Source organism: Bactrocera tryoni, chromosome 2 (genome assembly GCF_016617805.1).
Source record: "Bactrocera tryoni isolate S06 chromosome 2, CSIRO_BtryS06_freeze2, whole genome shotgun sequence".
In the NCBI taxonomy this organism is placed as follows: domain Eukaryota; kingdom Metazoa; phylum Arthropoda; class Insecta; order Diptera; family Tephritidae; genus Bactrocera; species Bactrocera tryoni.
Window position 1 is genome coordinate 44,037,933 of NC_052500.1, and position 24,327 is coordinate 44,062,259.

At 38.8% G+C, this 24,327-nt stretch overlaps 3 protein-coding genes across 4 annotated transcripts; 2 read left to right on the top strand and 1 right to left on the bottom strand.

Moving 5' to 3' along the window:
• Nucleotides 1–1,346: 1,346 nt before the first annotated feature.
• On the top strand, nucleotides 1,347–2,693 carry LOC120769772 (tigger transposable element-derived protein 6-like). Its single transcript, XM_040096953.1, has 2 exons — nucleotides 1,347–2,209; nucleotides 2,273–2,693. The coding sequence occupies exons 1-2, from the start codon at nucleotides 1,840–1,842 to the stop codon at nucleotides 2,497–2,499; spliced, it is 597 nt and encodes a 198-aa protein (XP_039952887.1). The 5' UTR covers nucleotides 1,347–1,839; the 3' UTR covers nucleotides 2,500–2,693.
• A 1,291-nt stretch (nucleotides 2,694–3,984) lies between these two features.
• Nucleotides 3,985–6,757, bottom strand: LOC120769771. Of its 2 annotated transcripts, none has more exons than XM_040096952.1 (3): nucleotides 6,664–6,757; nucleotides 5,438–6,565; nucleotides 3,985–5,355 (listed from the first exon to the last, which is right to left on the bottom strand). In XM_040096952.1, the coding sequence occupies exon 3, from the start codon at nucleotides 5,300–5,302 to the stop codon at nucleotides 4,238–4,240; it is 1,065 nt and encodes a 354-aa protein (XP_039952886.1). In that variant the 5' UTR covers nucleotides 5,303–5,355; nucleotides 5,438–6,565; nucleotides 6,664–6,757; the 3' UTR covers nucleotides 3,985–4,237. The 2 variants fall into 2 exon arrangements, with proteins under 2 accessions (XP_039952886.1, XP_039952885.1); XM_040096951.1 differs by having other exon boundaries at nucleotides 5,438–6,598.
• Nucleotides 6,758–21,838: 15,081 nt separating this feature from the next.
• Nucleotides 21,839–22,372, top strand: LOC120768714. The gene has a single exon (XM_040095484.1). It carries the CDS (start codon nucleotides 21,839–21,841, stop codon nucleotides 22,370–22,372), a length of 534 nt encoding a protein of 177 aa, XP_039951418.1.
• The last annotated feature ends 1,955 nt before the right edge of the window (nucleotides 22,373–24,327 follow it).

Below are 24,327 nucleotides of genomic sequence, written 5' to 3' on the forward strand. Positions count from 1 at the left end.
ATTTTTCAATTTTTAAGCTAAATTTTGTAATTTAAAAATCACTTAGCACACTCATCGTTGAAAAGGTCAGATTGTTTACAATTATGAGGAAAACGAGCCTTGCCACATCTTAAACAGTAAATATGTAGGATTTTTAACAATTTTTCTTTGTTTGTTTTTTCGCGTGATTCTTTTTTCTGTATTAACTATACCGAAATACTTTCGCGTAGTACTCCTTTCTGCGTTGGCGGCCTTCGGCCGCGCTTTAAAGAATTAACCCTGATCGAGCGAATACCCGGTGTGACTGAAGTACTTTCGCGTAGTACTCCTTTCTGCGTTAAAATAAAAAAAATATATTGAGTTTCGTTTTAAAATGGTTATATTTTTTGGTTATCTTGCACTGATATTGAAACAAAATTTGAGTTTTCGTTATAAAATGGTTAAATGTTAGCGCTTTCCATTTATTTTTGATAATACGTTGTTTTGTATATTAGGTGACAATATAAGTATATAATATTACTATATACATAATATTACTTACAGTGAAACTTCTCTAACTCGAACTTCCGCAGCTCGAAATATTCTCTATATCGAATTTCCTTAAGAACAAAATACGTTTTTATAAAATCACTATGTAATTTTTTCCCTATAAGTCGAATTTCTGTTACCCGAATATTTCTAAAACACGAACTAAAATGTCACAGAAACTGCGACGGTAACCAAGCGTAACTCGAACTTTTCGGTGAAACACCTACCGCAATTTCGGGAATTACCGAGCTGCGAGTCGGCGACAGATAACGACTTGTATTTTAAATTTCTTAGCAAGCGTCGCACGCACTTACATACATAAGATTGTATCAGTTGTTGTTAGAACGGTGGTGAAAATTGTCAATTTTTGTAGTGATATTGGAAAATGTTTAACGCTTAAGGAAAAGTTAAAACTAATTGCCGAGGTAGAAAAGGGCGAAAACAAAAAAAAAAACATTGCACAAATATTTGGCATTCCTCCTAATACGTTATCAACCATTTTGAAAAACAAAGACAAACTTTTAGAACAAAAAGGTGACTATAATTTTAACTCCAAACGAAAAAGGATTACAATTTGCGTCAATAATGATGTTGATCAAGCTATGCTTAAGTGGGTTACTACCGCACGTGAGAAAAATCTTCCTCTCTCGGGAACCTTAATCAGAGAAAAAGGTAAAGAATTTGCGGTTGCTTTGGGTCGCGAAAATTTTTCTGCTAGTGTAGGGTGGTTAGATAAATTTAAAAAGAGGCATAATATCGCACAAATGTCGATTTGTGGAGAAAGTGCTTCAGCCGATTTACAGTCTAGTGAAGATTGGAAAAAAACGTTTTGCCAGATTTAATCAGACAATACCACGAGAACGATATTTTTAATGCAGATGAAACGGGCATTTTTTTTTAAATGTTTACCCAATAAAACATTAGCCTTTAAAGGTCAAAAATGCTTTGGTGGCAAAAACAGCAAGGAAAGAATTACCGTTATGGTTGCAAGCAATATGAGAGGTTCAGAAAAGTTGAAATTGCTAGTTATCGGCAAGTCAAAAAACCCACGTTGTTTTTAGGGTATAAAATCACTTGATGTGGACTATGAGTACAACAAAAAAGCGTGGATGACAAGTGAAATTTATGATAAGTGGCTAAAAAATCTAGATAAAGTCTTTGTTGCCCAAAATAGGAAAATACTACTGTTCATTGACAATTGTCCCGCACATCCTAAAAATGTACAAGCAAATTTAAAAAAGATTAAACTGCAATATTTTCCTCCTAATTTGACGTCTGTTCTACAACTAATGGACCAAGGGATTATTCAAAATCTCAAGAAAACGAATTGTGATGAAAGTTTTGGCCCATATGGAAGAACCAACTCCTATGACTGTGTCGTTACTTGATGCAATCAGGGATCTAAACAAAACCTGGAATTCGGGTGTAAAACCACAAACAATCAGCAATTGTTTTAGAAAGGCTGGTTTTGCTAAAGGTGAGTTAATGCAGAATGCTACTACGGATGACTGGGATGAAGAAGACGATCTTCCATTGTCTGAATTGAAACAAATTTGGATCACATATCGAACGGCAACGGGAACCGATAATGTGTCTTTTGATGATTACGTCGATATTGACGATGGTGTGCAAACAATGGGATTCCCAACAGATGAAGACATTTTAGATAGCGTCATGGAAAATCTAGTTCCTTCTGGAAAAGGTAAGTCTAAAGTAAAATTTGTAAAATGTAGCATTGTTCAACACAAATAATCTATTGTTTCAGACTTAGAGGAGGATGTCTCTAGTGAAAGCGAGGTTGAAACAACAACTGAAACTATACCCACATTTAATCAAGCGTATTCTGCTATCCAGACCCTAAGAAATTTTACTTCGACAAAAGAAAATGTTCCCAATGCAGTACATGCGTCAATAAATGTAGTGGAACATTTTATAGAGAAAGAGAAATGGTCCGTATTTAAACAAAAAAAAAATTACCATTTTTTCCAATAAGAATTTATATACATTTACTAGCTGACCCGGCAAACGTTGTTTTGCCATTTATATTATTTCTAGGAAACATTTTTTTTAGTTCAATAAAAATAACTATCTACTACTAAGTGTGCTGGGAGGTACTTATAATCGAAAGCATTATAAACAATTAAAGTATGCTTTATTTAAGTTAATAAATTAATCCTTATTAAAGTATTGAATATATTTTAAATTACAATTTTTGATAGCTTTCTAAATATCAAAAATAATTATTCATATTATCCTATCAATTATGGCAACTGAAAAAAAAATTAATCTCTTAGTGCAATAGATTGTACAATATTCTTGGTTAGTCCGTCTTTAGCCAACACAAACAAACTGGAGGGTTTTCCCACGCGAGAACATGCCACATATAGTTGTCCGTGGGAAAAGCATGGTGTTTCCAAATCTAAGCCACATACAGACAATGTCTGGCCTTAGTGACTTATTGATCGTCATAGCGAATGCCAATCTAATAGGGAATTGAGTGCGTTTGAATTTAATTGGCACATCTGTAGTAATCGTTCAAGATGATGGCTTCAATGACGTTTTTCATTAATTTTTTAATGACTAACCGTGTGCCATTACACAGCTCTGGTGGGTTTAAATTGCAGAAGCAGAATAATCGGAGATCCAACCTTCAATTGTAAATGATTTGGTGGCATGCCTGGCAAATCCAATGAATTTAAAAACTCAAATCAACTCACAGTCTCGTTGGTATCGCAAACTGCATCGATAAATTTGTATGACACCAAGTCCCCAGGCAACAACTGTTGAATCTTTAAATTTAACCCATTGACGTCCACATTTTTAGCTGCCAAAATCGCTCTTTCTGCCAGCCACTTACGATTTGCATATTGTGTGTGTACGTCGGGAAATATGTGATCGACGAGAGTATTTTGCGAGTCGATGATTGTGCAGAAGTCCGTCTGTAATTTGATGCATCCAGTATTTTCATGTACATCAACTTTCCCATCACCTATATCTAACAGTTGTTTAGAGAAATTTTCGGCGGATGGATCCTGAAGCATTTGAACGCGCATGTTCACCGCCAGTTGTGCTTCATTGTACATTGCATCACTGAATGATATCGTTAGATCATTGCACCTTGTACGATGTCGATACAATATATCATCAGTCATTGAATCTTTGTGATTATCCCACAACATTTGTGCTCGGGCCGGGAAACATGTAGTCAGTACTATAGCAAATAGTAGACGAATTTGTGATCCTGTGCAATTTAATGTTGCTTCAGCAAGCGTACTGTCCCAGTGATTGTCGTCTTCTAGCAACCCTAGAGCAAGGCATGCATCTTTATACGTAGGATACTGTTGTCCATCTACCTTACGTATATCTTGAAATGACAATGGCCCGGTGACATTAACCAACAATAGTCGCAGGTAAAAGCACTCAGTCTGCCTTGGATTGACTGTATATACACGACCCAAAGTATTTGATTTAAATAAACATCAACTGGTGTCCCTTGCTTGCGGGGTATCCATTTCCTTTTTTGAGCCCATGTAAAATACCGTGGAACTTCAGAGTAGAGAAGTGTTTGTGCGAAGGCACCAAAAGCATCCACATGATTGCAAAATTCAAAAAATTCGGTCAGCGTAGTTTTTGGTGGATTTATAGCACGATCAAGCACTGTATCGTTCGTGAAATATACGCGCTGACCGTTTTCAAGGTGGACAGCTAAATGGATAACTGCTGGATCCCGTTAATGAATTGGGAAACCGAAAATACGCCAGACAGCTTCATTGGAACTGACATACCGGTCAATTTGGTAATTCGTAATTTCATCATTTTGATTCAACGGAGGAGAATGTACATTAGTATTTTCAATTCTAAATACAGCCATATCACTCCCTTTATTCACATATTTGCAAATATATTTGATACTCTTCACCGAACTGCATGACTCAACATTAATATGAGCATTGAACCAACGATTGTCAATGTCGATGTCTGCGTAGCTGATAGTTTTAATGAAAGTTTGTCCGCCATTTTCGGTACTTCTTCGACGATATATTGGATATCCGTCAACATGTGTGACCGTATCGTTAGTAAAATCTTTAGGAAAACGTTTTGTACATTTTCCGTCTACCATGCAAGGTGATGAACGATTCAGATTTCGGCACGGACCATGAATTATGTTTGCAGTAACAATATCAAACAGTAATTGATCAGTAGACGGATCTGGAATCTCTGCAGAAATCAAACTGTCAACGTTTTCAGCACGTATTTTGTCGACCAACCAAATTAAAATGAAAGCATGAGGTAATCCACGCTTTTGCCACTCAACTGAATACATCCAACAACGTGTGGAGCCAAATACATGCAATTTTGTAATAAAGTTGATTAAAGACTTTAATTTTTGTTTAAACACACGTGCTGTAATATCATGACGATGTATTGTATTTTGTCCTGGTAATAGCAACGATGTAATTTCCTTCCATTTTGGATTACATGTAAAAGTGATGAAAAGACACGGTCGTCCATATTCACGCACGAAAGTCATGGCATCCTGAATGTATTCTTGCATGTGATGTGGACTATCTACGTACGATGATGGTAAGATAACAGAGTTACCGATTTCGGCAGTGTCAGCATTGTTCGCAACAGCATCTCGTAAGTGAATATATTCTTCCGTACGCAGCTTCTGTTGATTATATCGCAAGTATCGTAGTCTTTCACTTTCTATCTTCACATACATGTCGACTATAAATTGTTGGCGAAGCTCACGACATCGTAAAATGATGTTGTTTTGACCGCGTCTAATCATCAAATGATATGAATAAAAATCCTTTGAGCTAACGTTCTTATTTGTTTCAGCTCCTGTAATAAGATATATTTAAATTAATTGAAGATTTATTCTTTAATAACCAAATAATTATGTTCTTAATAATAAAAGAATTACCTGTTACGGGATGTCGTTGTTTAATATTTACGCAATATCTGTCTTGTCCCTTCTAGAAAATTAGTGGATATTGGAGAGCGTCCTATGAACGATGGGTATCGATCTTCGAATCACAATTTGTCGCGTAGATGTACGGTCGCCAACCATGATTCCAGCAACGTCGCCAACAACAGGTGCGTTGAATCTACGTATATGCTCTCCAGCTGGTGTCTATCAGGGTTGATGACAATTGCGTGATTGTCACTTTGTAGCGTGGTCATTTGTGATTTGAATAACTTTAATAATTCATTTTGCTCATTTAACAGAGCGTCCAGCTCGCTGACGATACGCCTGGCAAAAGCTGAATTGAGATTATGGTAGTCGCAACGTGCATCCACACGATTGGCGAGTGCACGTTCGGAGTTCTCGCCTCCCATGAAGTAGATTTGTAAAAATTTATGAGATTCGTTTGGCATTGGCAGCAATGAGCCCACTTTGTGATATACTTGGCCTTTGATTTTGAACGTTGAATTAAATTGTTGACCGTTTGCAGCAATATTATTAACTATTACTGTTGCACCACCGATGTCATTTGGAAACATGAATTAAATATGCGAATTGACTTCAAGAACAGGCTAGAATCTGGATCTGTACCGATAAGTAAACCGTGCAATGGTTCAGGTGGTGTTTCAATTTCAGTTAGTTGTACTTTTCCTGATGAGCAACACATCCCAACTGGTTCATTTTTAAATTTAAGTGCATGACAATGCGAGCATTCCTTTTCCAAAGTACCAATAACCACTTTGAAATGAGCGTAATATTCAACATCAGGCTCATACTGGAATGCTAGTCGAAGAAATGAATCTGATGTTAATGCTCGATAAACTTGTTTGCGTTGTTGGTCAATTCCTCTACGTCTGTCGACTATGAATCTGCGAGTTTCTCTTCGTTCTAATTGTCTCTGTTGATTTCTTTCATCTCGTGTCTCTTGTGATTGTGATTCACGTAACTGCCTCACTCTCATACGCGTATCTGCATTATTTTCTTGAACTTGGTCGCTTGATCTTCGTGCTCTTATATCTCCCATGGCTCTAGAAATGGTCGTTCGACGACTCAAATTGGCCCCTTTGGTTTTTTTGGCATTGCTGACTGGCAATAATTATTAATAGGCAATAAATCCTTCTATCAGTGTATTGATGAAAAACAGTGACATAATATGGTATTCATTTGCTTATTGTTTGACTTACCTTTTACAATATTAAAACCGGTATATTTATTAATCACCTGGGCACAATTCCGATTTCTTTGGCGCCGCGATTTGAAGGTACCGTTGGAAAGAGGAAGTCCTCCTGATTAAAAAATATATAGAGTTATAGGTACCGCAAACGCTTAGTTTACGAGATATTCGACCTTAAAGTTCAAAAATTCCCAAAATTCGAGCATTTCAACAAGCTATTTTACCGCATTAAACACACTTTACTCACATTTTTCACTTCAAATTAATTAATTTAAACTATAAACTTTTTAATAAATCCACATTTTACACTTTTAACAGTTTTTTTACCGAAGAAATCTTTATTTTAAAAATTACATTTTACACTCGTAGTGAACATCATGTGTGTGCTAAAATTACGACGAAATGGAGCGCTGCCATGTGATAATAAGGAAATTCGCTGAAATACCTTTTTTCCCAAAAATTCCTCTATCCATTCATATGGATATGTTCTTTATTTAATTTAATAAACAAATATGTAATATTATATACTAATATTATATAATAATATTATATGATAATATTTAACCATTTTATAATGAAAACTTAAACTTTGTTTGAATATTAGTGCAAGATAACCAAAAAATATAACCACTTTATAACGAAACTCAATATATTTTTTTTATTTTAACGCAGAAAGGAGTACTATGCGAAAGTACTTCAGTGACCCCGGGTATTCGCTCGACCAGGGTTATTTTTTTAAAGCGCGGCCGAAGGCCGCCAACGCAGAAAGGAGTACTACGCGAAAGTATTTCAGTCACCCCGGGTATTTGCTCGACCAGGGTTATTTTTTTAAAGCGCGGCCGAAGGCCGCCAACGCAGAAAGGAGTACTACGCAAAAGTACTTCAGTCACCCCGGGTATTCGCTCGACCAGGGATATTTTTTTAAAGCGCGGCCGAAGGCCGCCAACGCAGAAAGGAGTATTACGCGAAAGTATTTCAGTCACCCCGGGTATTTGCTCGACCAGGGTTATTTTTTTAAAGCGCGGCCGAAGGCCGCCAACGCAGAAAGGAGTACTACGCAAAAGTACTTCAGTCACCCCGGGTATTCGCTCGACCAGGGATATTTTTTTAAAGCGCGGCCGAAGGCCGCCAACGCAAAAGGAGTACTACGCGAAAGTATTTCAGTCACCCCGATATGATATAAATTTTACAATATTATTATAGATTTTTACTTCTTTATTTTTATTAAACATAAATCGCATATTATACATATACATACATATGTATAGTATATATGTATACATATGTATATATACATGTGTATATGGAACAAGTTTACACAACTCAATATTATAACTTGAAAACTGTTGGAAAGTATTTTTTATTATAATTAATATAGAAAAAAGAATCACGCAAAAGAACAAACAAAGAAAAATCGTTAAGAATCCTACAAATTTGGTGTTTGAGATGTGGCAACGCTCGTTTTCCTCATAATTGTAAACAATCTAGCCTTTGCAACGATGAGTGTTCTAAGTGATTTTTAAATTAATAAATATAGGTAAAATATTACAAAATAAAAGTGAAATGTGAACTTATTTCAATCTTTAAAGTGTATATTTAAATATAACAAGAGGAAAATGTGAAAAAATTTAGAGAAACATAGAGAATTAACATGTTTTCTTAGTGCATATTTTTGAATTTTTAAACGTGAATATTTCAAAAAATATTAGTTATTTTTACATTATTTTTGGATATTCCTCCTCTGGAGAAGCTACCCTATCCGCACATACCCCATTTATATGGAAATTCGTTTTTTTTACCCCGCCGCCAAAGTAATCGGAATCGTGCCATCACCTGCACTTTTTCGTTTTGATTTCAAACTATTTCAAAAAATAGTTAAGAACAATATATACAGGTACGATAATGGCCGTTGTTGACGGGAGCTTACAACACGTGTTTATTTACATGATATCACTTAATAAACTGAGAGTTAAAACTGTCTTTGTCAGATTAATAAATTGTGAATAAATAATTATTGCAGTGGAAATGAATGATAAATTTATGATGACAGTAAAATTAACATGAGAGTTGCACAAAAAAAACTGCTACGATTGATACACAAATAAAACCAAAAAAAATTGCTGACAAATGTATAGTGAGTAAGACAGAAGACCGGCATCGCCCTCGTCCCTATTCTCATAATTAATGGAACTTGAAATTATGAACTATGAATAAGAATTTATCGTACTACAATTGTAATATTCGATTGCCATCTTGCAACCCTATTGCGGATATGCGGATAGAATTTCGTCAACGATATCTCACGAACAAATCAACCGATTTTGACACGGTTTGCGGCCATCGACGTGATTTTTCAGAGTCGAAAGCTGATAAGTCTTCAGAATTAATCGGTCGAGTCGTTTCAGAGTTATTTCAAAAAAATATATTTTTGCGATTTCTTTCGTCAACGATTTCTCGCAAGAAAATTGATCGATTTTGACCCGGTTTGCGGTAATCGGCGTAGTATTGTGAGGTTGAGTGCTGATTAGTTTATGGAATTGATCGATATAGCCGTTTAGAAGTTATTCCCAAAAAACCACTTTTGAAAAATTTTTTTTTGCTGTTTTTTTTTGAGTTTTCTCGAAATCTAGCTATCCGAATCGGGTCAAAATTTTAGAAAATCTAAGTTAAGTGAAACTCTTTGAAATGCCGTTGGGTAGGGTTGAATCGCTTGATTCGTTCAAAAGTTATAAGCGGGTCCAATAACTTTAACAACCAATAACTTCCCGATTTTAGAAAATTTTTAATTTTCTTCGCGGAAAGTTAAAATAATTTATGGGAGTACCACCCTTAACATTTAGGATGACTTTTTTTTGCTACTCAAAAAATACATCCAGCATCTAACAGCACCATATATACATATGTATGTATCATATGTTGCTTCAAGATAAAGTACATCAAACATCGCTGCTGTTGTTTGAAAAGTCGTGCTGTGACATCGTGACGATCGCTTGCTGATTGACCGCGTTCCATAATTCCACATGTATGTCATTGCATCCTGGGAGTAGTCGTTCATTTGTCTTGGGCTGTCATACGTTGATGGCAAAAGGAACGCCGACCGATATTAGCGCGACCTCTTCGTGGCTTCGTAAGAAATTTCAATTTGTAATTGATAACTTTATGTGAAACATTACGTTTTCACTGAATAATTTTCAATAATTTTTCTTTTGAACAGCCGGAATAAAAAAAGCATGCGACCGAAATTGAATGATTCAAATATTTGACAAACAAAAATTTTGAAAAACAAAACAAACAAAAATTGAACAAAAAAATTGTATGGAAAAATGTTACTTTTTGGGAATTTTCCAATTTCCCTTAACATTTAGGAGGATGAAAAATAGATGTTGTCCGATTCTCCACCCTAGCCGATATGCACGCTAAGATTCACGAAAATCGGTCGAGCGGTTTCAGAGGAGTTCAATAACGTACACCGGGACACGAGAATTTTATATATTAGATTTATATACTACATATTTATTACAAACTGTCTTTTTAAATAAACATGTACATACATACATATGTAAATAAATTTGAACTCAACTTAGTGTATTTTCCTTAATTCGAATTTTCCGTAACTCGAACTCTACTTTCTGTCCCTTGGACATTCGAGTTAGGAAGTTCCACTGTATTTGTTTAATAAATTAAATAAAGAACATATCCATATGAATGGGTATAGGAATTTTTGGGAAAAAAGGAATTTCAGCGAATTTCCTTATTATCACATGGCAGCGTCATTTCGTCGTAATTTGTAGCACACACATGATGTTCACTGAGTGTGAAATGTAATTTTTAAACTAAAGATTTCTTCGGTAAAAAAACTGTTAAAAGTGTGAAATGTGGATTTATTTAAAAGTTTATAGTTTAATTAATTTGAAGTGAAAAATGTGAGTAAAATGTGTTTAATGTGGTAAAATAGCTTGTTGAAATGTTCGAATTTTGGGAATTTTTGAACTTTACCGGTACCGGAACGGTACCTATAACCTTAATCAGGAGGACTTTCTCTCTCCATCGGTACCTTCAAATCGCGGCGCCAAAGAAATCGAATTGTGCCCTTGTTGAAATTAATGCCCCTATTGCGGTTTTCAACCCAACTGCATTTCAGTCGAAGTTTAAAAATTCGGTATTGCCAACTTCAACTCAATCCGTCAAAAAAAATTGCGGTTGAAGTATGATCGAACTTCAACTTTTTTTGGTATTGCGGTTTTCAACTCTGTACAAGTGGGGTTGACTGGTATATAAACAACAACATTCGTGCAGTGAAATACAAAATAATATTAAAGAAAAATGGAGGACGGGTAAAATAACTATTTTAATTAATGTTAAATTAATTTTAATTAACATTTTTTATAAACTTTTTAAAAAAAATAAAGTTGCAACAAAAAAACAATTCGAAAAATTGGTGGAGTTAATGGAGAAGTTTCCAGAAGTAGGAAGAGGAAAGCCACAATTTGGAAACAATAAATTCAAATTGAGGTGCATCGCCTCAAAATTGCTAAATTAAAATCTTCGCAAAGATTTTTTTTGGTTATTTAAGACACAAAGTAATATTTTTTTTAATTTTATTTTTGATTATTCTGGAATGAAGTGATATGTTATATGTTTGTACCATAGTTTAAGTTTACATTAAAAAATTAAGTGATATTGTTATTTAATGAATTTATTTAAAAAAAATTTAAATATATGCCTGAATAAATAGCACATTAGAAAGAATAAATGAAATTTAATATTTTAATTATTTAGAGGGAAGTCATAATATTATTGCGAATTATTCGAGCCGTATCCTCTTCTTCTCTTTCTATGTCCAAAACATCATTGGTCATTGTAGTATTTGAAGTAGATGGTATTTCTTCCGGAGATTCCACTTGAAAGTGTTGGCAAATATTGTGCAATGCGCAACAAGCATTCACAATTTGCGTAGCCTTTTCAGGAGTGTAATGTAAACCTCGTACAGATAAAAGACATCGAAATCTACTCTTGAGTACACCAATTGTCCGCTCTACAATATTCCGGACCTTTGAGTGTACTGTATTGTAGCGTGCTTGGGGTGAAGAAGCTTCCGCCATGCGATAAGGCGTCATTAAAAATTTGTGGAGAGGATAGCCAGCGTCGCCTCAGAAATTACATTACTCCACTTATTTAGCAATAAATACGATAAAGTCTTACCCAAGATCCAAGTGTTATTCTGTATGTTATTCTGTAAATGCACTTTCAAATCGCTAACATTGAAAACAAAAGAGTCATGATTTGCGCCTGCATGCCTAGCATCCACATACCGAATAGACATTTTATAATCACAAAGCTAAACATTTTAAGAAATTATACCATTTTGTTTCTAATATAATTCAGATTTTATACATACAATCATCACGTTTAAACTGTAGTAGCCCTTTCTGTTAAGATAAAGATGTTGCACTTCTTTTCTTGGTGAAATTATGCGAACATGAGTTCCGTCGATGCAACTACTCCCGGGAAAGCACTTTTTGAATAAAATGAATCTTTTGAAGCGTTTTGCTCCTCCTCAGTCATTTGAATTTTAATCCATTGGGCACAAATATGTACGTTGTTCAATTATATTTATAACCTCTTTAATTACTAAAGATATCGTAGGTTGCGCCAACCCAATGTTAAAATCATTTCCACTGCATTTTTGATAACCACTGTCATCAAGGAAACGCAGAGTTGCGCATAATTTTAATATAGGAGGTATGGCCGTTCCTCGCAGACGTTATTTAATCGAAAATAACTTATTAATCTGCAACAAATATTATTAAAAAGCAACTCAATTGTGAAAAAACTATGGCTTACTTTGCATTTGGAAGCTCCAATGGATTTGAGTGATCACGAAGGCTTTTTCGTATACGTAGCACATCAATTTTGCCCCCAGTATTTTCGTCATTGTAATATAAATCAAAACTTATATCGATTTTTTATTTATTGTTTATTAAACATGTTTACTCACTTTTTCGCGAGCGACAACTGAATTCAATTGTTTAAATATGTCGTTTACAAAATTTTAGCTGTTTCACTATCTGTCAAGTTTCACTTTCTTAGGTTGGCAACGCCAATCATACTTCGACTGAACTTAGTTGAAGTTCGCAATACCGAAAAAGTGTTTGGTTGATCTGAAGTTGAGTTGCCTTAACTTCAATTCGACCAAGTCGGGTTGAAAACCACAATAGGGGCATAAATTAACATAAATTAAAAAAGCTTGATCGTTACTTAATATAAGTGTAGAAAATAGCACTCAATGAACTAAATCATTAAATTAGTCGATTACTCGGCACAATTCCGATTTCTTTGGCGCCGCGATTTGAAGGTACCGTTTGAAAGAGGAAGTCCTCCTGATTGAAAAATATATAGAGTTATAGGTACCGCAAACGGTTAGTTTACGAGATATTCGACCTTAAAGTTCAAAAATTCGCAAAATTCGAACATTTCAAGAAGCTATTTCACCACGTTAAACCCACTTTATTCACATTTTTCTCTTCAAATTAATTAAATTACACTATAATCTTTTAAATAAATCCACACTTAACACTTTTAGCAGGTTTTTTATTTAAAAAATCTTTATTTTAAAAATTACATTTTACACTCGTTTGAACCTCATTTGTTTACCAAAAATTACGAAGAAATGGAGCGCTGCCATCTGATGACAAGGCAATTCGCTGAAATTCCTCTTTTTCGCAAAAATTCCTCTATTCATGCATATGGATATTTTCTTTTTTAAATTTGTTAAGCAAATAAGTAATATTATATACATGTATTAGTTATATTATATAATAATATTATATATACATATGTATAAGTAATATTATATAATAAGGTTACGTAATAAAGTGTAAGGTTACAGTACATTACGAAAACTCAAATTTTGTTTCAATATGAGTGCATGATACCCATAAAATATAACCACTTTATATCCAAAACGATATGTAGAAAGTATTTTTTTTTTGTAGTTAATATAGAAAAAAGAATCACGCGATAAAACAAACAAAGAAAAAATTTTAAAAATCCTACATATTTACTGTTTAAGATGTGGCAAGGCTCGTTTTCCTCATAATTGTAAACAATCTAACCTTTTCAACGATGGGTGTGCTAAGTGATTTTTAAATTAATAAATTTAGGTAAAATATACCAAAACAAAAGTGAAATGTAAGCTAATTTCAAAGCTTAGAGTGTGTATTTAAATATACAAAGTAAAAAATGTGAAAAAATTTTGTGAAACATAGAAAAATAAGATGTTTTCTTAGCGCAAATTTTTGAACTTTTAATCGTGAATATTTTAAAAAATATTAGTAATTTTTACATTATTTTTGGATATTCCTCCTCTGGAGAAGCTACCCTATCCGTACATACCCCATTTATACGGAAATTCGGTTTTTTTATCCCTCCGCCAAAGTAATCGGAATCGTGCCGATTACTCCCATTACTTTCAATTTCAAGGTAAATATTATGGTCTTGATTTTATCCTCAACTTGCTGAACGGAAATATACAATAGTGGGTAGGGGGAAACTTTAGTATACCATCCCACGATTTCAGGGTTAAAAGTGGTATGGTTGGATAGGGCTGATGCTTCAGATTAAGAAAATATATGATTAAACAAACTTTTAGTTATCGAGATATTTGCATTTTAAGTTGAAAATTTCGCTAATTTCAATTTACAATTTCTCGATTTATAGTAACTTTTTCTTTCATATTATGCACTTTTTATACACTTACTCTTCACTGCAATACTTCTACTTATTAATTATTTAGATATTTCCTTAATAAGTCCTCAATAAGTGTTCCGTGTCGTCAAATAATAAGTGTTACCATATCCCAAACGATTGAAAACAATAAAAATAAATAAAAAAAACTCAAATGCAGTAAAAAAATTACCCTGGGCGATCCAACACCGGGGTGTGTCAGGTTTTGTACGATTAAAACTCTTTATTGCGTTGGCGATGTTGTTGTTGTTTTAACGGAAATCTATCGTCGATGTCATCTAACGGTAGGCCCAAGAAACGTGCTGTTTTGACGAGGTCGGACCAAAGGGAGGAGGGTGTTAGATGGGTAGGGTTTGTAGGGCATGCAAAGAGGTGGTCAGTGTCATGCGGAGACTAGTTGCATGCAGGACATACATTGGGTATGTCAGGGTCTATTCTGGATAAGTAGGAGTTTAACCTGCTAAAGTATCCAGAACGAAGTTGCGCAAGGGTCACACGCGTTTCTCGCGGCAGCTGGAGCTCTTCGTCTGCGATGGGTGGTGGTTTAACTCCAAGAACGCCATTCACGGGAAGGGAGTCGGTGAAGGTGTTGATGGCTCCGCTGTGAATGGCGGTCAGTACCTGTCGAAAGTTAGTTGCGTCCGAAGTCCGGTCGGCGTACTGTACGACGTCGTCGACGTAATCCAGGTATGACCTTTTGATGCTCCTAGGAGGCGGTTCCGCTCCAAGCAGATGACTGCAGGGGTGATTTCTGCGAAAGCATCCCAGCAGGACCTGCTTGGAGAGGAGTTCATTATGCTCCTTAACAGGGAGCATAAGCGCCTCGCTGTGGAGGTGTTCAATGGGAGACATCAAAAGGCATCCCGTCGTGGTCCGAAGTGCAGTGTTCTGGCAGGTCTGCAGTTTCCTCATCTGCGTGCCGCTGCATCCAGGCGACCACATAGGAGCTGCGTAATTAAGGACCGGCCGGTCAATTGCCTTGTATGTTGCCAACAACGTTTCTTTGTCTTTTCCCCATGTGCTGCCGGCTAGCGACTTTAGGATTTTGTTGCGGCTCTGTACCTTGGCGATAATCGCGGTCGTATGAGGAGAGAAGGAGCATAGACTGTCGAATGTTACACCTAAAATCTTAGGATTATTGACAGTCGGAATTTTGACGCCGTCGACTGCAATGTTAAGCTCAAATCTATACTCCTTCGTCCAGTTTGTGAATATGGCCGCTGTGGATTTGGCGGGGGAAAGTGTGAGATTTCATGCTGTGAGGAAACGAGAAAGGTCGAAGAGGTATCTGTTTACCTTCGAACACATGCCATCGATTCCATTGCCCGACGCCAATATCATGCAGTCATGAGCGTACGAGGTTATGGAAACTCCTTCTGGTGGTTGTGGGAGTTTCGAGATGTAGAAGTTAAACAGTAGTGGGGAGAGGACACCATCCTGCGGAACCCCCTGTTTAATTCTTCTCAGTTTAGAAGTTTTACCTCGAAATAGTACGGATGACTGGCGACCGCTCAGATAGTTCATGGTCCACCTTTTTAAACCCTGGAGGGAGCGTAGTTGTTTCGATGTCCTGCAGTAGCGTTGTGTGATTGACCGTGTCAAAAGCTTTTCACAGGTCCAACGCTACGAGGATCGTTCTTTCGCAGGGTGGTTTCTGGTTGAGGCCAGGAACTATCTGGGCGTTTATGACGCTAAGTGCTGTGGTGGTGCTGTGCACTTTTCGGAATCCATGCTGGTGGCTGGCTAGGCTCAGGTGGTGAGTGAAGGTCGGGAGTAGCAAGGCCTCAAGTGTCTTCACTACTGGGGAGAAGAGAGTTATCGGTCGATAAGATTCCCCTTTGTTGGCGGGTTTCCCAGGTTTCAGTAGTGTGACCACTCTTCCGACTTTACCCGATGTGTTATTTGAAGAGTGGTCAGCGACAGATTGAGGACCTTGGGGAAATATCCTACTCCCGTCGAGCCTAGATGCTTTAGCATTAGCATGTTGATTCCATCAGGGCCAATGGATTTGGATGATTTTGCTTTGCTGATGACACCCTGAACCTCTTCATCGGTGAAAGTAAGTGGCGCGCCGTCGTTTGGCATTTTGCGCAGCCGTCGGTTAACACATCGTTTAGCTTTGTCTACCGAAGGGTGCAGTGTGAACTGCCGGCTGAAATAGCTCGTGCACTTCTTCGGGTCCGAAGAGGCATGACCATTGAATTGAACTTCAACTCGGTCGTCATGTCTCTTCGGGTTAGACAGAGCTCTGACAGTAGCCCAAAGCTTACTCACACCGGTGGAGAGGTTACAGGACTTCAGGTGCTCTATCCATTTCGTCCGCTTATGTTGGTTTACCATACGCCGAATCTCCAAATTGAGATCCCATATTCGGGGATCCCCGGGATCGGCATGGCGTAAGGTGTCGCGCTCATTAGCCGGGATGAAGCAAGCGGTAGCTGCCGTGATCACCTTGCGAAATTGACGCTCGCCAACGCATACGTCCATAGGAATAGGTAGAGCGTTGAAGGTGCTCTCAGTAAATTCTGTGAAGCCGACCCAATTAGCTTTGTTAAAGTTAATGTAGGTGCGGTTGTCCACAGAAACAAAATCAGGAGGCTTCTCGATAGAAATAATTATAGCATAGGTCGCCAGGTTAGGCTGTTTATCAGACCACCGCTAGCAATGGTAATATCCGGCGAGCTATTACAGGTACCCATAACTCTGGTGGGGGCTTCGTCATTCATTGTGCATAATGTCGAATCGTCAATCTGTTCCGCAAGCTCCATCCCCCTACGATCGTTTGACAGGCAGGAATGCCAAAGATCGTGGTGCTCGTTAAAGTCGCCTAATACCAAACGGTTTTCACCACGAAGTAGCGCACCTATTATCAGGTGATATCTTGTAGCGCAACATGTAACTGGGGCGGATGTATATATTAAATATTTCGAGCTCGACATGGTCTGACCGGATAGCTATACCCTGACATTCTAGGGTAGTATCCCTGCGGTCGATGTCTTCATCGATTGGGCGATACTGCACGGTGTTGTGCAATATGAGGCTAGGCCACCACCATTATCTCGCTCGCGAACTTTACGTATAACGTTGAAACCGGCACAACTCAGAAGATCTGAGCGGCTGTTTAACTTGGTTTCTTGGACCGCAGCTATCGATACACGTTCCCGATGCATGAGTGTAACTATCTCCTCGATCTTGCTCTGGAGTCCGTTGAAGTTAAATTGAAGTAGCCGGGTTTGTCGCGGGTGTCCGTGGGTGATCCAGCTGTTGTAGCTGTAGAACCCGCAGGGGCGGTTGTCGCACTGGGGTGTTGGAAGGCGACGCCACTGTTGTTAGTTGCGGGGCAGACTCCTGCAGCATGGGGCAACGTACGAATCACTCCACTCACGTGTGGTGCGCAGGCCGGAACACGCCGAAAAGTGACACCAGCCAGTACAGGAATTGCACTTGACGGATGTCCCATTCCGACGTATGACGGCCTGACACACGGAACAAACTGTGCGAGAGACCAAGAACTGCTGGTTGGTTCTCGCACGAGGATTGGAGCGGGATGAAGGTTGGGGGGGGGACAAGTCAGAAGGGGAGCCTGGTTGAGCTCCTGGGGACCGTAGAGGTCCTCTGTTGGCCACTCGGATTGAGTGGCGGCGCGGCGCGGAGTGTGCGGATTGCAGTATTGCGCAGGCAACATGGGGCCACGTAACGCGTGGTCCACTCCCTATGAGTCTTAAGGCCTGAGCAGGTCTTAAGATGGCTCCATCCATTGCATGTGTTACACCTGACCGAGGTGGAGTTTGGATGGAGCCGTTTTGCGCATACGCAGCATAAAAATTCCTCCGGGCCCGGGTTGGACTCAATGCCAGCGCGAGTCAGGAGGATACGCAGCAAACCTCCTGCAAGGCATTGCTCCAGTGACGACAGACACAAATTAACACTCACCGATCCAAACGGGGTTAGATCGCCGAAAAACAGCCCTTGGTCGAATGAAATCCGAGTCAATTCCGGTGCGTAGAACCGGCTGTCGTGGGAATTGCGTTGGCGGTCTTCGGCCGCGCTTCAAAAAAAATAACCATGGTCGATCCAACACCGGGCTGTGCCAACACCGGGATGTGTCAGGTTTTTTTTCGAGTAAAACTCCTTTTGGACCCTGACCGATCCAACACCAGGGTGTGTCAGGTTTTTTCCCAGTGAAACTCCTTTTTGCGATGTCGACCTTCGGCCGCGCTTCAAAAAAATAACCCTGGCCGATCCAACACCGGGGTGTGCCAACACCGGGGTGTGCCAACACCAGGGTGTGTCAGGTTTTTTATCGAGTAAAACTCCTTTTTTGCTTTTTACTCATGATATAGCAAGAAAAGGGATAATGATTTATGTATTTTGTGTATAAACCTATTTTTTATTTGTTTGATAAATGTGTAGATATGGCAATACTTATTATTTAACCACACCGAACACTTATTGTTATTGTGCGTGTAATAATATTTATGTAAAATGTGAAATGCTTATTTTAAGCAAATATCTAAAATATTAATAAAAAATAAACATGTAGAAATATTGTAGTGAAGTGTAAGTGTATAAAAAGTGCATAATATGAAAGAAAAAGTTACTATAAATTAAGAAATTGCAAAATTAAATTTGCGAAATTTTCAACTTTAAATGCATATATCTCGAAAACTATAAGTTTGCGGCAGCTTTAATTATATATTTTCTTAATCTGGGGCATCAGCCCTATCCAACCATACCACTTTAAACCCTGAAATCGTGGGATGGTGTACTAAAGCCGACCCGCGGATAGTGAAAAAAAATGTCGATAAAACCAGGTCTCTTAGGAGAAAAACTGGCTCTGGAGCAAAGATGAAAGCAAGTTCTAGGGAAGATCGGGTGAGACGTTCTATCAGCTTGAGGGATCGCTTCAGAACTGCTGAGGACATTAAAGTGGAGTTATTTGAAGATGTCGGTATGGAAGTTAGCTCAAGAACTGATCGTCGAAGGCTGCAAGAGGTTGGTTTGAACGCTCGTCGGGCCGCCAAAAAACCTCTTTTAACCTCAAAAATGCGTCAAACCCGTTAACGATGGGCAAAAGAACATCAAAATTAGACTCCACTTGATTGGCGAAATGTAATCTTCTCAGATGAGTCCGAATTTAATTTTTTTTTGCAGCGACGGTATGTCCTACGTGGGAAGGAGAACTGGTGAGCGGTTCAAGGACGAATGTGTTCAAAAAATGTTAAGCAGGGAGGCAGTCGAATGTTCTATGGTTGCTTTTCTTACTATGGCCTTGGGCAACTAGCCCAAATAGAAGGAACCGTTATTGGGAATAAGTATCAGGAGGTTCTTGAAACCAATTTAATACCTTCAATGAAAAAACACTTTTCACGAGCGGATGTAATTATTTTTCAGGATGACTTTGCGGCCTGTCATCGTGCCAAAATAGTAAGTATCCATTTTTTTGTACAACTAGAGTTTATTGCTATAATTTTAATTACAAATTTTATAATTATCTTTTTGTATGATGAAGAATTATTTATCAGAAATTGGGGTCTCGACTTTGGAGTGGCCAGGTAACAGTCCGGATCTCAATTCCATTGAGAAGCTTTGGTTTATAACGAAGGCTCAGGTAGCACAGAAGAGACCAAAGAATTTAGCAGAGCTGAATGGAATTCTCGAAGAAGCGTGGTATAACGGTATTGGAACAGAATCAATAAAAAACCTCATAAATTCAATGCCCGAGCGTATAAAGGCCGTTATAAAAAGCAAAGGAGGTTTGACAAAATGCTAAAAAGAGTGCTTTTGTATAGATTAATATTTCCTCTAACTAAAACTATAAAATAATTTTTCTAATGTAAATAAAAAAAAATTATCACTGTTTATATTGCTAGTTACCAAAATGATACAATATGTGGCAACCCCAAAGTAATGTGGCAACCCCAAATGCAACTCTGCAAAAAGCATAGATATGGAAACCCAAAAACTGGATAAGCTGTCAGCTTGACGAACCGCCATCTTTCCTTCTTCTTGACGCATCATCCCGACTGCTAGCACGCTTCATCATTTTCGCTCTCCATTTCATTTTCAATCATCAACTTTATAATAAAACTAAAATTATTGTGGACATCCCACATATTGGTGACCCCGACGTGATCGAAAAATGACGGAAGAAGAAGCGGTAAACCAGGTAATACAAAATTTGCAGCATCGGGGCCAATTGGCAGAGGACATCCAAACCCGCAACGTGGATGTGGCCAAAGTTTCCATCAGGATCCCACCATTCTAGCACGCAAAGCCAGAACTGTGAATGGCGCAGGTCGAGTCACAATTCATCGCTGCAGGTATAACGAGCGACAAAACAAAGTACCACACCGTCGTGGCCGCGATCGAAAGCAACGTGCTAGCACAAATAAGCGACATAATTCTTAATCTACCGAACAGTGAACTGTACACCACGCTAAAAAATCGAATAATAACACAATTCGCGGACTCGGAGCAAAAACGTGTAAAAAAGCTACTGCAGGAACAAGAACTCGGTGATATGCGTCCATCACAGTTCTTGCGCGAAATGCGAAGTCTAGCCGGCAGCGAGATCAACGATAATATACTAAAGTCCATTTGAATGAGTCGGTTACCTTCCAACATGCGACTAATAATTTCCATTAGCAACGAACCGCTCGACAAAGTTGCCCTGCTCGCGGACAAAATATATGAGGTTAGCGACACCCCGCACGTACACGTGGTCGAAACTCCAGAGACAGCAACACGCAATCAATCCTGGGGCCCTATTCTGTAACTCAATTCGAAAAAAAGTTTACTCGAATTCAGATTTTTTATATTCTGTAACTCGATTTTCGGATTTTCAAGCCAATTTTCGAATAAAATATTCGTTAGCTTTTGAGTTGTAGAAAGCAAAAACGAAAATTGTACGTATTTATTCTGGCACAGGGTGGTCCAACTTTCGCATAGTTATAAAGTGGATCCGAATTTCGAATAGAATACATTTACGAATCGAGATACAGAATAGGGCCCCAGCATCGAGCAGCAGCTAGCCGAAATCACGAAAGAGATAGCATCAATAAAGGCGAACATAAATCGTCGGCCTAGAAGTCGCAGCAGAAGCCGTCCTCCGTCACGTTCCGGTATGCAAAACAACAATTCGAATGGTTTGTGCTGGTACCATCACAAATTTGGTAACGACGCCAAAAAATGTCGTAGCCTTGCGTGAAAAAGATAAACTAACTATTCTGTCGTCAATGGCGGTCGACGACAGGCTCAACGATAAAAACCGCCGCTTAATCGTCCAGGACAAAAAATCCGCAATAAACTTCCTTATTGACACGGGAGCTGAAGTCAGCGTAATTTCACCGACGCAACAACAACGTAGATGACCGGACAAAAACAACTACCTCTACGCAGCAAACAAGTCCACCATAAAAACTTACGGCGAAAAGACTATGTTCCTCAATCTGGGTCTTCGCCGCCAATATTCCTGGAAGTTCATCATTGCTGACGTGTCACAAGCCATCATCGGAGCTGATTTTCTATCACATTTCAACTTAGCAGTCAACCTACGACAACGCAAACTCATCGACGACGTCACAAACACCAGCAAACTGTGTTCAATATCAACAAATAAAAAGGTAGTTTCCAATTTATCTTACACCAAAGATTATCAGCCGTTCTACGATTTATTGAGGGAATTCGAAGACATCACGATGGAAAAGTCTTCAGTCAAAAAACCACAACACTTTGTCACGCACCATATCGTCACCAAAGGACCACCAGTCTTCTCTAAACCGAGGCGCTTATTTCCCGAGAAGTTAGAAGCCGCAAAAGCCGAGATACAACTCTTGCTGAACGCAGGCATCTGTCGTCCATCGCGCAGCCCATGGGCAAGCCCGCTGCACATGACAAAGAAGAAAAACGGCGAATGGAGGCCTTGTGGGGATTTCAGGCGACTAAACGTCGTCATCGAGCCTGACAGGTAGCCCCTGCCACACCTGCATGATTTCACTCATTCCCTGCTTGGTTGCAAAATTTTTTCCACACTTGATCTGCGTCGGGCCTACCACCAGATTCCTGTGGAGCCGAACGACATACCAAAGACTGCAATTACAATGCCATTCGGCATGTTTGAATTTCCGTTCATGTGCTTTGGTTTGAGGAATGCCAGTCAAACGTTTCAAGGATTCATGGATCACATCTTCGGTGATACGACTTCGCCTGGCCATACCTCGAAGATATTTTGATATCATCGAAGGATATGAATCAACCGTCATCATCTACAGTTAGTATTTAAAAAACTACGCGAGTACGGCCTTGTTATCAACCGTTCGAAATGCACACTTGGCCAGCCGCAAGTAGATTTTTTAGGTTTCAAAATAAAGAGCAGTGGAATTTCACCCCCAGAAGAACGAGTACGGGCAATTCAAAATTTCAACCTACCTCCGAGAGTATGTGATTTGCGACGCTATGGTAAACTTTTTTCGCAGATTCTTGCCTTGCGCCGCAGAAAGGCACATGAACACCATTCAACCTCATAAAAGGGAACAAGAAAAACGACACATCACCAGCTGATTGGACAGTTGAAGCAGAGGAGGCATTTCAGCAATGCAAAAACGACTTATGCAAAGCAACTGTACTCGCTTACCCAAAACACAGGGCGCAACTCAGTTTGACGGTTGATGCATCTGGAGCTACGGTAGGAGCTGTACTACAACAACTCGACAGCGACCAGTGGCAACCACTAGGTTTTTATTCCGAACGCCTTACTGAAACACAAACAAGATACAGCACTTACGATCGTGAACTTTTAGCGGCATACAAAGCAGTCAAATATTTTCAACATATGCTAGAAGGAAGAGAATTTTTCATCTTCACCGACCACAAGCCATTGCGGTATGTGTTCCAGCAAAAGCTTGAAAAGGCATCTCCGCGTCAAATGCGTCATTCGGAATTCATCGCACAATTCACAACAGACATTCGGTACATCCCCGGAAGAGAAAACGTAGTAGCTGATGCAATGTCACGTATTGACGCCATTCATGGCCAAGAACTATCGACTTCGCCAAACTTGCGGAGAGTCAAAAGTCTGATTCAGAGCTCAAAGACTTACAAAACTCGAATACCAGCCTATCAAACCTTTCACGATTCCAGGCACCGCTGTAGACATTTTTTGTGACGTAAGCACCAGCCAAGTCCGACCGTACTTAACTCCTTCGTTTCGACTCCATACATAACATGGCACACACCGGCGCTGCTAAAACAACTAAATTGATTGCAGAAAAATTTGTATGGCCGAGTCTAAGAAAAGATTGTCGCTTATGGTCCAGGCAGTGCATCCCGTGCCAAAGAGCTAAAGTTCAGCGCCACAACAGAGCACCGTTATCGACATTCACGTTACCAGAGCAACGATTTGACCACATAAATATGGATATCGTCCGACCACTACCACCTTGCAAAGGTTATCGATACTGTTTGACAATAGTCGATCGTTATTCCCGATGGTTAGAGGCACTCCCGCTCGAAGACATGACGACAGAGACCATTGCTTTCAATTTCTACACGCACAGGATTTGGAGTACCGAGTAGAGTAACAACGGATGAAGGTAGACAATTTGAATCTACACTATTCCGAGAACTATCCAGACTTTTAGGCATCAAGCACTTACGTACCACTGCGTATCACCTCGCGTCAAACGGAATTATAGAGCGATGGCACAGATCATTAAAAGCAGCGATAAAATGCTACATGACAGACAACTGGGTCGAAGTTTTCCCACTCATCCTCCAAGGTTTTCGTTCCTCATGGAGAAATGATTTAAAGGCAACACCCGCAGAGATGGTTTATGGAAATATACTTCGATTACCTGCCCAATTCTTTGCCGAAAAACATACGCACAACGAAGGTGAATTTGTCGAAAATTTACGCAAACGCATGCAG

What these genes read in the sequence shown, in the direction of transcription:
- LOC120769772 (XM_040096953.1), top strand. Translation starts at nt 1,840, where the DNA reads ATGAAAGTTTTGGCCCATATGGAAGAACCAACTCCTATGACTGTGTCG. An exon ending in TCTAGTTCCTTCTGGAAAAG is followed by an intron (nt 2,210 to 2,272) that starts GTAAGTCTAAAG and finishes CTATTGTTTCAG; the next exon opens with ACTTAGAGGAGGATGTCTCT.
- LOC120769771 (XM_040096952.1), bottom strand. Translation starts at nt 5,302, where the DNA reads ATGATTAGACGCGGTCAAAACAACATCATTTTACGATGTCGTGAGCTT.
- LOC120768714 (XM_040095484.1), top strand. Translation starts at nt 21,839, where the DNA reads ATGTTCCTCAATCTGGGTCTTCGCCGCCAATATTCCTGGAAGTTCATC.